Below are 15,784 nucleotides of genomic sequence, written 5' to 3' on the forward strand. Positions count from 1 at the left end.
AAGTGCAATGAACCTAGAGTGTCACTCAGTGAGACACCAAAGATGAATAACTTAATGACCTGATAAGTTATGATTAAGAGGATTGAAATCAATATTGATATCTATGCGGTGTCGCATCTTATCAAGAAACAAATAAAATGTTAGCAGTGATGTTGAACCGACCTGGATGAATTGGATGATGTGCACTTAGCAAAATTCAATATCGATTTTTTTTTAATACTGAGTGGATTGTTCCAAGAGAGAGAGAGAGAGAGGGGGGGGGAGGGGGTAGTGGGAAGGGGGAAAGAGGAGTGTGAATGTAAGTGATGCAGCGGACATTGATGGGGGAGGGACAGGGAAGGATGGGTGGGGGTGGTGGAAGAATACGGGTGGGGGATGTTGACATAGCAGCGTGCTTGGTTTGAGTTCTCTGGCTCATTACAAGTGAAGAACGATTAGGACATCTCGAGTGTTGTCTACCAGAGACTCGCTGTACTTCCCTATACTCGGGGCTACGTGAGTCAGAAACGCACGAGGACTCTTCGGGGCGCTGGTAAAGCCCAAATGCCCCGCGCCAGTCGCGGAAAGAACGGCGCGCGTGAGCCACTCATTCGCCCACTCCAGCGGCTCGGTGGCAAACCGCGCAGACACTCATGCATTTATTCAAGAGCGTTTGTCCCGGTTAACATGCTCGTGCAGCGGACGCTCGTGGGAGGGCGAACGGGCGCAGAAGGCAGGTTCGTGCCGTCTAACTCCGCCTTAAGAATCCCTCTGCAGCGCTGTCGCCTTGAGTCGCACTGTGTCTCGCGTTGTTTGCATGTCTGTGTGTTTGTCCATTTGTGTGTGTGTGTGTGTGTGTGTGTGCAATATATATGTGTGTATGTGTGTGTTGCTTGTGTATCTTCGTCTAAATCTTACTCGTATTTCTGTTATGTTTATGCGCTAGAGATATTTCTTTTACAGTTTCCAATAACTAAATTGTTCGAAGAACGAGGCTGACAGACACTTTAAAAAGGAAGATGGAGGTTAAGCATGGATGTTTTTCATATTCCAGTGAACTATTAAAGGGACATCTCATATGTTTTGGTCTAATCATCTTCATCTGTTGCTTTGTGATTTAATCTTTATCATTTTCAATAAACAGCAGTTAAAGAATCCAGTAAATGATACAAATCCAATCAACTACGACAAAATATGTAGATGTCAATCATGATAGTTTTTATGAATCACCGGCATCACGTTGGGGTTTTGGTGAACAGGTTCGCAACTTTAAGACGCCAAATAATTTGCGGTGTATCTAATTTAAATGATTTAAGAGGCTCGAGAGGAGACTAAGTCGAACACTAGAGGTAGCTGCGGTATTAGTTTATCAAAGTCAAATGCATTATTTCTTAGTAGGTATCGTCTTTTTATGTGACTGGCAAACTTCCATCGATAGCAGACACACAAAACACGGACGCACACACACACACACACACACACACACACACACACACACTCATATACATCTTATACGCCTAAGATTGACGAGTAATCGTGGCTCAAGTATGCGGACGAGGGTAGGTCGACACAATTCCATGTGCCAATCAAAATGCAAATTTGCGCTGGAGTGTATCCAACTTGATCCCAGTCAACTTTCCGTTTCCATGGGTATACGAGTTTGGAATCAATAAAACTGGCACACATACTTATGGCATTTTCCCCTTTCTTTCTCTCTCTCTCTCTCTCTTTCTCTCAACTATACAGTGACACAATGGAGATAGTGTTAATCCTGCGAATTATAGATGGATTTCTTTTCTTCTTCTTCTTTTGCGTTAACCCAGTATTTAGTGGCGCTGCTAGGGACTGGGCATATATTTGTGCTGGGGCCCCATGTAATTGATTCGGGCCACCGATGGGCGAACCGTAACCTTCCCGCCCGCGCCGGGCGTACGTGTGTGGGACACGGCCGTATACCTGCGGATATTTGGACACGTGCAGCGGGCGCTTCAGACGACACTCTCCGCCGCCGAGTTCCGCGAAGGAATATCGCGGATTCGTGGGAATCCGCCGGCTACAGGGCGTCTGTCTCATGCTTGACACAGACCTCTAGCGAGGGACCTACTTACTGTTTTTTTTTTTTCTGTCATTCTTTTAGATTACATAGCCATTCCCGGGAACTGTATCCACGTTTGTAGGTTTACAAACGAATTTGCAACACATTCGTCACCAATTTGATTCGTGAAAAAAGCGGAATACACTTTTTGATACACTGCACAATCACAACTATGAGCTGGAGAAACCCGCACTGAAGACTTACGGTTTTTGATATCGATGGATGATACCGAAAAATGATCATATCGCCTCGAGTGACGTAACAATCAATATAAAACAGTCACAGCCGCCAATGATTTGCGAAAACGTGTGGACTAGGGACGCTCTCGGTGCAAAATCTCATGTCTGAGTCGCTTTCAGAAAACGTGTGGAGGTAGTAAAAACACCAGTTAGTTTGGGAGGACGTTTGTTTTGTTTCTATCATATCCACTGTCGTCGGCGACACCACGTCACTCTCCGTGAGTCCTTACGTGTTTAATAAAAAGACATGTGACTGTTGAACCTCTTTAAAAATGCTTAACGGATATGTTGAACCTCTTAAGGTATAAGCAGACCATTAACCCATTCCAACCCACTGCTTCAATTTGTCAATGTCTGTGAGTATGGACCGCCCGTCACTAGTAATAGCAGATTGAAGCTAAATACTTGAATACTTAATTTGTTGGTGGAAAATGCACCTTATTGTAATATCATGAAAAAAAAATAACGAATGTATCCGGGAAGAAGTTGACGAAATGTAAGTCTCTATCAAAACCAGAAATCAATAATCTAACTGCAATTGAAAAAAAATATGAATAACCCTAGTAGAGTGTGCCTGCGTAGTACCTATCTCCTATTCACTTTGCAGTTTTCCCTCTTTGTAATGTACACCTTAGGCATAGTTTTGTTAACGAATCAAGCAGTAAACTGAACATTCATTTCAGCAGGGGGTTATCCATGCATAGTTATCCTTGGATACAACCATTCACCTGGTAGGAAAGATATAAAGATATTTTATATATAAAGATATATTAATAGGTTGAATGTTTGTAAATTGGTGTTGATACAAGATATGTTATATAATGTTTTTTCTGTTTTATAATGTTGGCAAAAATAAGCCTCTCTTATGTTTTATATGTCATTTGAATGCTGTTCATGTAATTGCATATATTGTATATTTTTTGTTTTGTAAAAAGCATGTGAACAAAACAAATATCTATGATATGGACAATAAAGACTGAAATAATATGAAATGAAATATCCCCAGCATTATCATTTTGAACTTTCCTTTCTCTGCGTTAATAGCTGCACTATGACTGTCCTCAGTCGACATTGGTTGGCACCATAATGATGCTCAACTTGGGGCAACCGCGGTCGCAAATCCATGCTTTTATGATGCGTCGTCAACATGAGCAAGCATTTTCTAACATTTGCGCCACTCAGTGGTTGCCTTTAAAGGAGGAATTACCAATTTCCATTATGATTGTATTCCACAGCTGCGTGCTGCAGTAGTCAAACATATGGTTACTTTTTATTCACTCTCCCTCTCCGTGTGTCTCCCCTCCCCCTTCTCTCTATCTCTCTCTCTTTCTATGTCACTCCCTTTCAGGGGAGAATAACAAACTGAAACCATTTTTTTTTTTTTTTGCGAATCAATACCAGATGTGAACTTCGTCACACCTGCAGAGGCGATGGCACGTTGGCTTTTGCTCTAGAAGCGTCAACTCCGGCACATCATCTTGGATAGTATATACTAATTAGTGGAATACAACTGAAAATGAAAGCGACGTAGATTCGTCCATCACCTCGACCTGGGCGATCGGGCAACTCTCAAGGCAACAACGAACTCGATGCTTTTAACAAGAGCACAACAGTATTCTTTAAATTTTTTTTCTGCAATGTGATGTTTTTTATTTGATTTTGTCGTTTTTGCTGAGAAGCATGGCGTCATTTTGAGAATAAAATCTCATGATCTTGGAATACAATATGTCAGTTTCTTTTTCTCACTATTACATAAGAATGTCAAAGAAAGACTTTGTAAAGAACTTTGCTAATTGGGAGGGGGCTCAATAAGGTAGGGAGGATCAATGAACAGTAAACAAACAACATGACAGTATAACTATGTCAAAGCCTATACAAGGAGAAAGGGGGAAAAGTCACTATTTAGATGGAGCAAAATAATTATTTGAAACATGAACGCGTTTACCTACAGCGGCAAATGAACTCTTGTGAGGATGGAGGCGATGCACTTTTGAGCTAGACAAACGATCCGATCATTTCTCGTGGTTTTCAGATCCCTCCCAAATCCCTATGAAATAAACAGAGAGCGCGGCAGAATTCTGCCCGGGAACCTCCTCGGGTACAAGCCATGGAAACTTCTTGCCACCACGGTTATTTGGCCGACGCAAATCTTTGGCAGAATCCTCCTTCCAGATTGTTTCGTTTTACCCTATTCCTCCAAAAGAAAGAAAAAAAATCCTCTTTTCAGAACGTGTCAACGTTATAGAGGGGTGGCCAATACAAAGAGAAATGAAAAATTAAATAAAATGAAGGGGACGTCATGTCTCTTTGGTGCTTATTTGTTTTATAATTTCCTTGCTCAAAATGGACAACTCCTAAGGTCAAATACACTTTTTGGAGAGGGGTGTGTGGAAGATTCTCCAGTGGATGACAGAGGGGTAGTAATGACTGGAGCTATGGAGAACTTTGTCCTCTTTCCACTGTATCATAGCTTGAGAGGGCGATCTCACTTTTCCCTCAAAATCATGGCAAGTTATTAAATCATATAAGAAAGAGTTGTGAAGGAAACAAACTGTTCTTAATAGTAGACTTTATGCTGAGAAAGAGAAAATAATAAGAGATGACATGTGTGTAGGTCAATGGGACACTTATGACTCGATGACGTCATCACTTCACCACATTTGCATGTGTGTGTTTTCCACCGATGCCAAGGGATAAACCTTGAATTTGTTATAATCACTCTGTTTGTGTAATTTACTCAACTTCTTAGAATCAGCTTGAACATGTGGTGAAATTGCATTCAGAATAATGGTTAAACACTGAAATACGAATGAAAATAAAGAGGGAAACAAACAAATATAATTCCGATGCCAAGTCCAATCATTGTGTACTGAATTGTTGAATAGTCTACAGATATTATTTCTAATATTTTATAATTTCGTCTTTTTTGTGTGTGTGTTTTTTCTTCTTTTTTTTTTGGGGGGGGGGGAGGGGGAGGGGATTTGTGTAAGGGTTATTATAGCTTCATTTTCAGAGGAGAATCATGCTATGCATTGCTTATAACAGCGGCTAAGCATGTCGTACTACCTTCATGAATATAGTTCAAGGAACACTTATGTCCTCAACATTTCAGAAAGAAATCTACAGGAACAATATTCAGCAGAAAAAAAAAAAAGACAAAAGAGACCAGGAATAAGAACAAAAACAGTTGCGAGATGATTAATGTACGGAACATCTTAGACATCTTTCTTATACAGAACGTCTTACCAGAACATGTATAAGAACATCTTTCTTACACAGAACATCTTACCAGACGAAGAAAAGTATATTTTCTAAGTATTCTTTTTCTGATTGTCGGGACTTTCATGTTTACCACCTTGTTCTTTTAAGAATGGGGTAATACTCAGAGACATCTTTGAGGAAGCGCACCTCAACACGACACTGAATGTGATCATGAGGAGGGGGTAGGGGAAAGTTTGCATGGCGCAGAGGTCGCGGAGAGCTCTATGTTGATGACGTCACGGGGGACTCACATTTCACAAAGGTGTTAAGTGTGTTTTGCAGGAACCACGGTCCCTGAGCTCGCAGACAGACTGTAGAGCCGACACGGTCTCCCCGGCCTTTTGCCGGGTATCTCCCAACTGTCCTAAAAGGGTTCCTCGCTGACTCGAGAGGTGGAACGTGCTAAACGCACTCCATTAACCCCTTCGGTGTTTTGCAGCGATCCAGCTATACAAGGCAAGCCTTTCTTGGGCATGGTAGGTGAAGGGTTAAGGAACATGACTTCGAGGTAGGTATCTGTCCGTGCGCAGAGAAATATGGCTAGTTACACGTTTTCATCTTCTGCTTCTCAGTGTGGTTTTGACCATTAGACGCCACGCTCGCCATCGCCGCAAACACGCCCGACAATGATCTCCAATGGCCGCACGTTCGTCTCCACCTCAAGCGTGCATGCTAATTGGGAATTAAGCGACCAAGGAGCTTGAGATACGATCCAAACAAGAGCGGAGCTAGGAGTGACCCTCAAGCCGTCAGGCTGGAACACGATACGAGGTCCTTCCCCTGTACTATTCCTCCATAGGTCAACCACTTCGCGCATCAGTTTCCCCCCTCTCCCATTAAGATCTGGAGTGTGCGTTCTTTTCCTCTTTAACCACCATCGTGATAGGACATCCTCCATGAAATTGTTTAAGCACTCGAAACGAGCATTTAACCTCATCAAATATAAGTCTTGACCCTTCCCTGACTGGTATAATATACTGAATAACATCCGTTGAAACGGGATGCGAGACACATCCATCCTTTATTTTGATACCAGTTTTGACCACGCCCATTCTCTACTGGTCCATTGTCCCATGTCGCCTACACTGTTCTACCAAAGAGATCTGTCAGATCGGGACCAGAGACCCAAATAAAAACCAGCCGTAAGTGGCTATCGGATTCGAGAGCTGGCAGTTATATCTACGCCAGTTTCTTCCATCTCGACTGCCAAGTGATGGGGGCGGGGGGGGGGGGGAGCTCAGCCTTGACCCCTTCAAAGTGATGATGAGCAGTTCATCCTTGTCAGTCAAACATACATTCATTTTCTAAAACAACAGCGTTATGAAAATATCCCTTTTCAGTCAAAATGATTCAATCATGTCTAATTCAACTCATGTCATACACTTTGTCCACTAAACACTACGTCAATGAAAGTTCTGCAAGAAGATTTGGGGAAAAGAAGGATTTGGTAATGGCAGTATGCAGACTGAGCAGAGCAGCCACTATCTAGGTAATGTTCTTTTTCATTCAAAAACAAAACAAACTTTGTTACAGGCGATTTCATCGTGCATCATTGACTCAACGAGATTTTTGTTTTTTAATCAATATGTTCTTTTCATACGACGACATCAGTCTCTGTGACTACACAAGAGCATTCAACGCAATATTCTCACCAAAAACAATGATCTCAATGCAAAGAATGGTCAATGGTCTCACTGAACCAAAGGTCAATTTGTAAGTGACACTTTGCCTTAATTATGCATTTGCAGTACGTCTTGTATTGGCCTGGAAATGAAGTTGTAATAGTAATCAGATTTGTTTAAAAAGTGTAATATCAAATCATTTTACAGTAAAGAAACTGCTCAGGCACGCATTAAACACTGCCAAATAAAAACCGCGAAGAGCGAGGAATGATATAAGAAGTGATATAGACGTGAATATTTTTTGTTTTCATTTGAAGAGGAATGTTGCCTTCGTTTAACTCATCATTTTAGACCTTTCAAGATCTAAACGAAAAAGAACAACAAGGTGACTTTGACAAAGAGGACAAAAGGAGCAAACAGAGTGATACATGAAATGATCGAAAATGATTCGACATCAATAAATCGTCAAAATATTTATTGAGAGCGACAAAATACTGCTAAAGCGATATCGTCAAAAGCGCGCCCAGACAGGCTTGAGAAGTCCAAAGCTCATCATCGGAGGTCGAGAGAAAAGTTCAAATTCTATCGCACACAGACAAGACGGGTGTTCACCGATAATGTGGGAACTCGTAAAAAAGCGAGCCAAAATAGCCACACTTCGTCTCGGCTATCGGAAAAACAAATTCAGACGGTGAGTGCGCGTACTCCAAGCCTTCGAGTGAACGAGACTAGATTGCCGATGAAGAAAAAAGAGTGACCATTCACTCGCGGTGAAAGATGAGAGGTTTGCCTAACCCACTCCGCTACATGTCCATTATGGATAACTATAATTTTTGCATTCTGTGTCCGAGACATCATCACAAACTACCGCTACATACAGACAAGTTCTTGATAGTTGGTATATCATTATTTGCTCTCAATGAATTAGTCTTTAACTCCTATAGAAATCTTAACAGATCATAGCTTGGTTAAGTTAGGTTTGGCTTGGTTAGTATAGCTTAGCTTAGTTTAGTTTAATTTAGTTTAGTTTAGTTTAGTTTAATTTAGTTTACTTTAGTTTACTTTAGTTTGCTTTGCTTTATTTCTGCATTCAAGGTTTAAACAAACATTCAGCACAATTTCCAAAGATATGAAGAGTGACAAAATATGTATATTGATTAATATCATAACAAAATATTACACGAGTAGATAAATATAGGCAGTAGTATCGCACGATGAACGTATATAAAATATGCAAATGAGTTAAGATCATAGTAAACATTTCTTTCAGTAAATGAGAGAGATAATTGAACGATGGAGACCGCCATCGTAAGCGGTAAGGCTGGAAATGTACGGGGCCTCAGATCATAGTTACCACGTGTTTACTCGGTGTTGCTTGCTGTTATGAAGTAAATTTGAAGTTTGTTATTTGTTTTACTTCACGAATAAAATAGTGATGTTTTAGTGTTAATTGTACTCGATTCCTTTTTTATCATTCCTAGACTATCTGTAAATTAAGAAAGACAATGTCAACCTCAGTGTTTTAGTGTGATGCGAGTAATTCATCTAATGATAGAAATACCCTATAGAGATAGACGGCGATAGCGATAGAGATAGAGGTATATAGTAAAACACATATTTTATAGTCATGTAGAGAACGATAATGAACAACAGCACTACTTTGACTTATTGGATTTTTTTTTTCGTCAGCTGATTTGCCAACAGAGGTATTTGATGATTTTTATTCATTTAGTTGTTTTTTTTTTTCCTCCCTTGTCTATGTGTGTGCGTGTGTCCTTTCCTTTTTTTTTTTGGGGGGGGGGGTCTTTTTTCGTAGAAGGGACACCTTTCTTGCATAATCACCTTGTTCTCAATAAGCGTTTTCATGTAAGAACATGCTTAAGGCGCCTCGGATTTAATTAATTCAAAGATAATGGATAATGTTCTTTGTAATAAGGACCTAATTATTTCTACGTTTTCGAGTAATATAGAAGTAATAACAGCACTAAAATGAAAGCAACCTTAATCATAACTGCAATCATAATTATTATTCATAATACATGTAATCATAAAAAGAATCATATCACTTACGATTTTATGTAATCTTACACTATTTAACTTCACAAGAGAAGAAACGGAGCTGAAAGCATGGAACGAATAATCTGCCCAACCTTATTATAACATTATGTTCTGTATACACAAAGAAGGTAGAGAATCAATAAGTAACGTTGTTTTAAAGAACAAAGTCTTTATTATGTTTCTAAAAGTCCGTACGGTAAACAATGACCTGTGGTGAGGATCTCAAGAAAATTTGAATATTACACTTTGTTTCATGTAAAAACTATTCAGATATGGAACACTGTATATGCTGCATAAACACATTACTTTTAATGATGTTTGTATAGTTGAAAGGAGCCTTTATCATACACTCAGTTATGACTGAGGAAAGAATCCAAAATCACTTTCATAAAAACATTCAATGAAATGAAAAGATCTTATTACATAAATACATATAAATTTACATCAATTGCACTATTTAAGTTAAGAAATTAAGTTAAGGAAAAATGTAGTTACTTCAAAGTCAAGAAATCAAACGAATGAAACGAATGGGGAGAAAAGATAATCATAGGATTATGACCGACTCAAGGATGAATCAGAAACAAATAGAAATTGATTATCACATAACGTTGATATTGTAGCATCCAGGAAATTATAGGATAAGGTAACTTTAGATATAGCATGTTTGCTCGCTAATGATACAGGTGCGGTTTTTAGGTTTTGAACACTATCAGGAGAACGGGATTTCACTAATACCAAAATTTCATTTCTCTCTGGTTTTCTGGATTGTCCGGCGACAATGTACTTAGTTACCAAACGTGAACCAGCACCTGATAACTCAAGTTGTTAACTGAATTCAATCCTCAGATCGGGATTTGTTGAAATATTATTATTGATATCTATGCACATGATTAACTCTATGTTATCATTTCGCTTGTCCCGTGTATACTGCAGAGGGAGTCTACATCACGATTATCACAATTTGAATGTAATGGTAATCAGCGAACGCGAGCCAATGTGGCCACGTGAATTGTCATTCGGGCTGAGTTCTGGGTCACTTTGAAATTTCATTGCCTAGTTTAGGTATCCGGGATTGTGTATAAGAATGTTCATGATGGTCAGGTCCTGTTACTGCAGACCTTGTAATTGTGTTGGACTGTTAACGTTTTCACAGATGCCATTGTTTACATGCTTTACGAAGTTTTTAAGATATGTAAAATTAATGCCTCTGAGTTACAATATCCAACTTGTATACACTGTATGATTCAATATAATTGAATTATCTACTGAATTGTGGAAACATAATTTTTCAAACTGAAAATGTGTGTACTGATATGAAATTCAGATTTTGCGTCCTCTTTAAATATCGGCTGTGCACATGGTTACCTGGCTAAGGTGCGATCGTATTTCATCACGAATCGTGATTGCCAGTTTCAGCGGTTGATTCTATTTCAGACTGTGAACAAACTAATGTTAACTGGTTGAATCATACAATGAATCATGTAAGATGTCCAAAGAATTATGAATTTGATGACCCTGTTTGCTGTGTGATATGCAGTCTCCAGCAATCACTATAATAACGCAGAAATGATTCTTATACATTCCTACAGACGCCCTCCCAAAATTGAGATGTAAGGTATTAGACTCGGGTGATCAAGGTGGGCATTCTTATGGTCACTTCCACAATGCGAATAAACAATCATCAAACATGCGAGAATATTTGAGGTATTCTGTGGAAAACCCGGTAATACCATTCGGTTTTCACTTGAAAATGGTGGTATCATAAACAGAAACAGGTGGAATAAAACGATGGAATATCTCTCCTGAAATGAAACCATTAATTTGCATGAGGAAGATCAGACTGGTGATTCAAAGGATTTGATAAATTTAAATGCAATGTTCAATAATTGATAACAGGTGGACCTTTTCCTGGTATGCAGGAATAAAATCATGGCTTAAAGTGAGATGTGTTTCAATTCAGTTTCTCTTTAAATTGATTTCATATATCTATCCAATAAATACATATACAATACAAAATTACAGAGTACAAATTAGGTAAAACTTCACTCGAATGTACAACTGTCTCAATTAACACAAGGTCTGTTGACAGTAATATTAGACTATATTCAATGAACGAGAAATATGATGGGGCCTTCGTAAGAGCAAGCTCGTTCAGTCGTATTGTGATGTCCCCCCCCCCAAAAAAAAAAAAAAAAAAATGAAGGTCAGTCAACGTCGTGATTACCATCATTATATCATACGTTTCCCGATTCGACATAAGAAGGAATTGGAAATATACAATTTTATCATGTAAACATTTCTCAGACTGTGGGTTGTCTGATATTTGTAGTCCCTTCCTAACATGCACACAGTATAATTGCATTTGATAAGTTGCGTTGGGATTTTGTTACCATGGTAACGAGTGATTGATGATCAGCTTTGCGGGTTTGAAGGGGTACACTTTCTCGCCCAAAGTAGAATAGCTTGAAATTATATTAGGATGGGTATTTGTGTGGCAGAAAAATGAACTGAACATCATCTTGAAATTGTCTCGGTTAAGATGTGGAGATGTAGCTGTTGCAAACAACCTGCCCTGCACATTGGATATCCACGCTAACATGGCAAAACCGTAACATCAGTGCACTGGACAGTTGCGGCCTATGCCTAGGATATAAAATGGTCACTATAACATTGAAAAACTTGCTTGTTACGACGAGATATAATCCAATAGGATATATTCACCCATTCTCTAAAAATAAATTACATGTACTGCAGAGTTAATCGTGTGATGAAAGATCTACCCGGGGTACCGTCTACTTTCCACTTAGCCCTATAGCCATATAATACCACGTGAATAATTTCGCACATTCCACACAATGCATTACGTTATTCGACTTGGGTCGAGTGCCGGGATACGATTTGTACGCGTTGTACCAGGAATAGTCCGTCCTACAGCTTCTGCAGGCATTGAAGATTATGTTCTTGCAAACTTTATGATTATGATCGTATATCGGAAAAGAAGAATAAGGTGATGACGATGGTTGTAGCAAACCGGAGCAGGGACAGTCATGGTAGTAGCAGTAGTATAGTAATATAGTAGTTATAGTAGTAGTAGTAGTAGTAGTAGTAGTAGTAGTAGTAGTAGTAGTAGTTGTTGTTGTTGTTGCAGTAGTAGTAACAGTTGTTGTTGTTGTAGCAGTAGTAGTAATAATAATATTTGTTGTTGTCGTAGCCAAAACTAAAACAGTAAAACTCAATAGAAGTCAAATACTAGTGGTTCTTGTATGGTTTGATTTTATCTATATGCCAGTTGTATAAATTATGGTAATAGTAAAGTATATGTAAGTAGTCTTTATAGTGGTAGTAGTAGTAGTAGTAGTAGTAGTAGTAGAAGCAGCATTAGAAGTGGTAGCAGTAGTAGTAGTAGTATCTTAGTTGTCGTTGTAGTGAATAATGTTGCATGTGTATGAGTAAAAGTTTTTGTTCTTGTGGCAAAGGAAGTACTTAGATTATCAGTGGTTCCAAAAGAGCTAAAGTATTCAGCGTATAAGCCTAACCGGAGAAAAAAAAAGTTGTGGCCGAAGACAGGCAATGGTAAAAAAAAAAGAAGTTTCAAAATGACTTAACACAGGCTACTTGTCTGTTGGCAGGTTGTTTTTACGATTCTGCTTGTAAGACATTTAAAAAAATCTTTTGAGACTGTATGGGCGCAGAGCTAGTGCATCTTCACTTGTGAATTTCCACTCTATATGACATATTGTAACTTTGTAGAAGCCCAAATCTGGCCAAATGTTAGAACAGTGTGACAAAGATCTTCGCACGTCATCTTACCTGGTGATGGAGGCATGTCGATATCATCGATTGGTGAATCGCTGACATCATTTTCATCGTCTCCATCGTCATCGTCACCGCCGAGACAGCCCGCCCCGCCAGGCTGCTGGCCAAAGAGAGGACCGGGCGGCAGGTAGTTGTAAGGCCCGTTGGGCGAGCAGGCCCTAAGTCCCAGAATGATGGCATCTTCAGCAGCTTGCTGTCGCTTTAGAGCCACCTGCGCCGCCATTACCCGCTGTCGCTCGGCGATGAGGTTGCATTTGGCGCAGCGACAATCACGGAACCTGCAGTGCCGCTTGTGTCCCTTCAACCACGAGATCACGCCGTGGTTCCGGCAGCGAGCGCACTTGGGCTTCCGGGCCCCTTTCTCCGTCAGCGGCCCGCGGAGCAGCGAGAGCGTGCGGACGTCGATGCGGTCCATGTCGCCGTTGTTGATGACGGGCTTGGTATCTCGGCACACAGGCGATCGGTAGAACGCGAACGGATCCACGGTGGACGTCGGTTTCGATCACGGGCTCGTGCCAAAAGGAAGTATCTGCTCCGAAGGGTCGAACCAAAAAACAGATGGATTTCCTCCTCTTCTTCTGTCGAAATTTCTCAGCTCTGTTCAGGCGTCTTATTTCTTTTTTATCTTAGCAACGGAAAGCTTCAATCATCCGTGTCTTCTTAATCACTATGAAAGTAGAATCCCAATTATTATTTGACTTTGATAGTGATACTGGAGACCAGAACACAATCACTGCTAGGGCGTTGTGATCTGATACTTCAAAGTCTCTCAAGACGGGGAAATTATGATGAGCATCAAAGATGACACAAGGTTTATACACGAAGAACCACTCCAACAACGTTATCTCTTGGGATGGATGATGTCTCTTGGACCTATGGGATGAAGATCAAGATATCTCACTGGAGTTGATACCAAAATACCAAGGATGTACCCACTCGGTGTCGTGCGTGCGTGCCGTGGAAGCCAACTGGTAGCGGAGAAAGTTTTACAAGTCGTATAAAAGCGCCATACGTTTCCTGCGGTTCGGAAGCGACCAAACTCGCCCCGTCACACTATCTAAAACTTCTCTTGTTGCCTTCCCCCTGGGGATGGCCCGCCAATAGATGGCCTACCAGTCGATAGAGTCTTAAACCTCCGCGTGTCGGATTGCTGCGAGCGTTTATCGAACAATTAGTCACTTCGTTGATGCACTAACCACGAAGCAGCAGAAAAAGAGGCACGAGGGGGGAAAAAAATAACGAGACAACAACGATTCACTTTATAGGGGCGTTGATTGGATCTATCAGTAGCCAATCCGCGCGCTCGTACCGGAACGGCGCCCGCAGGGGTCACACTCGTTAGCATACGATGAATATTCATGATAAAGTACCTGCTGAGCTCTCGGCCGAGCTAGCAGAGTGGTGTTTGTTGGTCGGCATAGGGGATTTTGGTCGGGGTTGGGTTGGGGATCAATGTACGTAAACAAATGGGCTCAGAGAGGGTGCCATGCTAACAGCTGAACATATACAGCCCCACCAACATGGTTTCCGGTCCCCAGGTTAGGTATGCAGAGCGATTTCTAGCTTAGGAAGTAAGACTGTGGAGGGGCTAGAAATCTCGTCGCGAGAGCGAAACGAAAAAGAAACCGGTTGGAAGCTAGGGGAACTCTTAGCACCCCAATCTGTCATTGGCCTTGTATGTTTTTGGTGCGGTTGTGTACGGGTGAGTTGGGGAGAGGCGCGGCATTGTTGGCACACTGCGCATAATTTGTCACTTCTAATGGAGGTGCGCTGATTGACAGCCAGTGATTGACACGTCACGGCCGCTAGCTCGGCCTGTCATTGGCTGATGCCGCGACCCCGTGATTCGCTGATGACGTGACGTCACACAGCCTTGGGCAGCGATGAGAGAAATAAGTGGACAAATGTAACAAGTGCGCGCGCGAAACGCCACCCCGCCGCGAAGAAAAGTTCAAAAACTTGTGAAGACGGACAACGTGATTGATGGGAAACACGCCGAAGGCTTCTTCTTTTTCTTCTTCTTCTTTTCGTCTTGGGTGTGAAGCTTAGTACTACACACAGTCATGCATCATTCACCTCATCGCCCTAATCATCGACCAGTCTGCTTGATGTCGACTTCCTTGCCGTCGGCGTCACCAAAAAGACTCGAACAAAGAAAGTTTGTGCCCTGATCCATCACTCCAAACAAGTATAATTTAGAAAGCTGCGTGTGGGTCGCAGAAAGTCGCAATCACCCACGGTGTAATTCTAGATGTGTGAGATTTTACATGTGATTTATCGTTCATTGCAACGTGGATTCTGACCATTGGGACTGGTAAATATATAATCAACAAAAAGGCAGACGTTAACCGGCGAGGTTTCATCACGGAATGACTCCATCTGCAAAAACTTTGGTGTGATGTTTTGTGTCATCACAATTATGAAAAGTGGCCAAATTCATTTAGGGACACACACACCGTCAAAGCTAAACACTCGCTAAGAAGATTATTTTTCTCTAAACATCCGAAGGTAGTTGAAATGTCGTCGAAATTGAAATAGTGCCTTCAAAATATTAACATTATCATTCTGAATAAGACCTTCGAAAAAAAATCAAAGACGCAATAACATTTTCCAGTCGTATATCACTCTGCACGAATATTTATTTCATTTCAATTTTTTAAAAAATCGCTTATGTCGCCCTCTTCTTCAAATCAAACCTTCAAGTGAAACAGACT

At 40.8% G+C, this 15,784-nt stretch overlaps 1 protein-coding gene across 1 annotated transcript in view; it reads right to left on the reverse strand.

The window, feature by feature from the left end:
• The window catches only part of LOC140237327 (doublesex- and mab-3-related transcription factor A2-like), a 28,355-nt gene extending 14,837 nt beyond the window's left edge, over window positions 1-13,518 (reverse strand). The window contains exon 1 of the mRNA XM_072317265.1: window positions 13,065-13,518. Within this exon, the coding sequence (XP_072173366.1) occupies window positions 13,065-13,485 (421 nt within the window). The 5' untranslated portion in view covers window positions 13,486-13,518. The remainder of the gene's footprint in view (window positions 1-13,064) is intronic.
• Between the last annotated feature and the right edge of the window lie 2,266 nt (window positions 13,519-15,784).

Source organism: Diadema setosum, chromosome 13, assembly GCF_964275005.1.
Source record: "Diadema setosum chromosome 13, eeDiaSeto1, whole genome shotgun sequence".
NCBI lineage: Eukaryota > Metazoa > Echinodermata > Echinoidea > Diadematoida > Diadematidae > Diadema > Diadema setosum.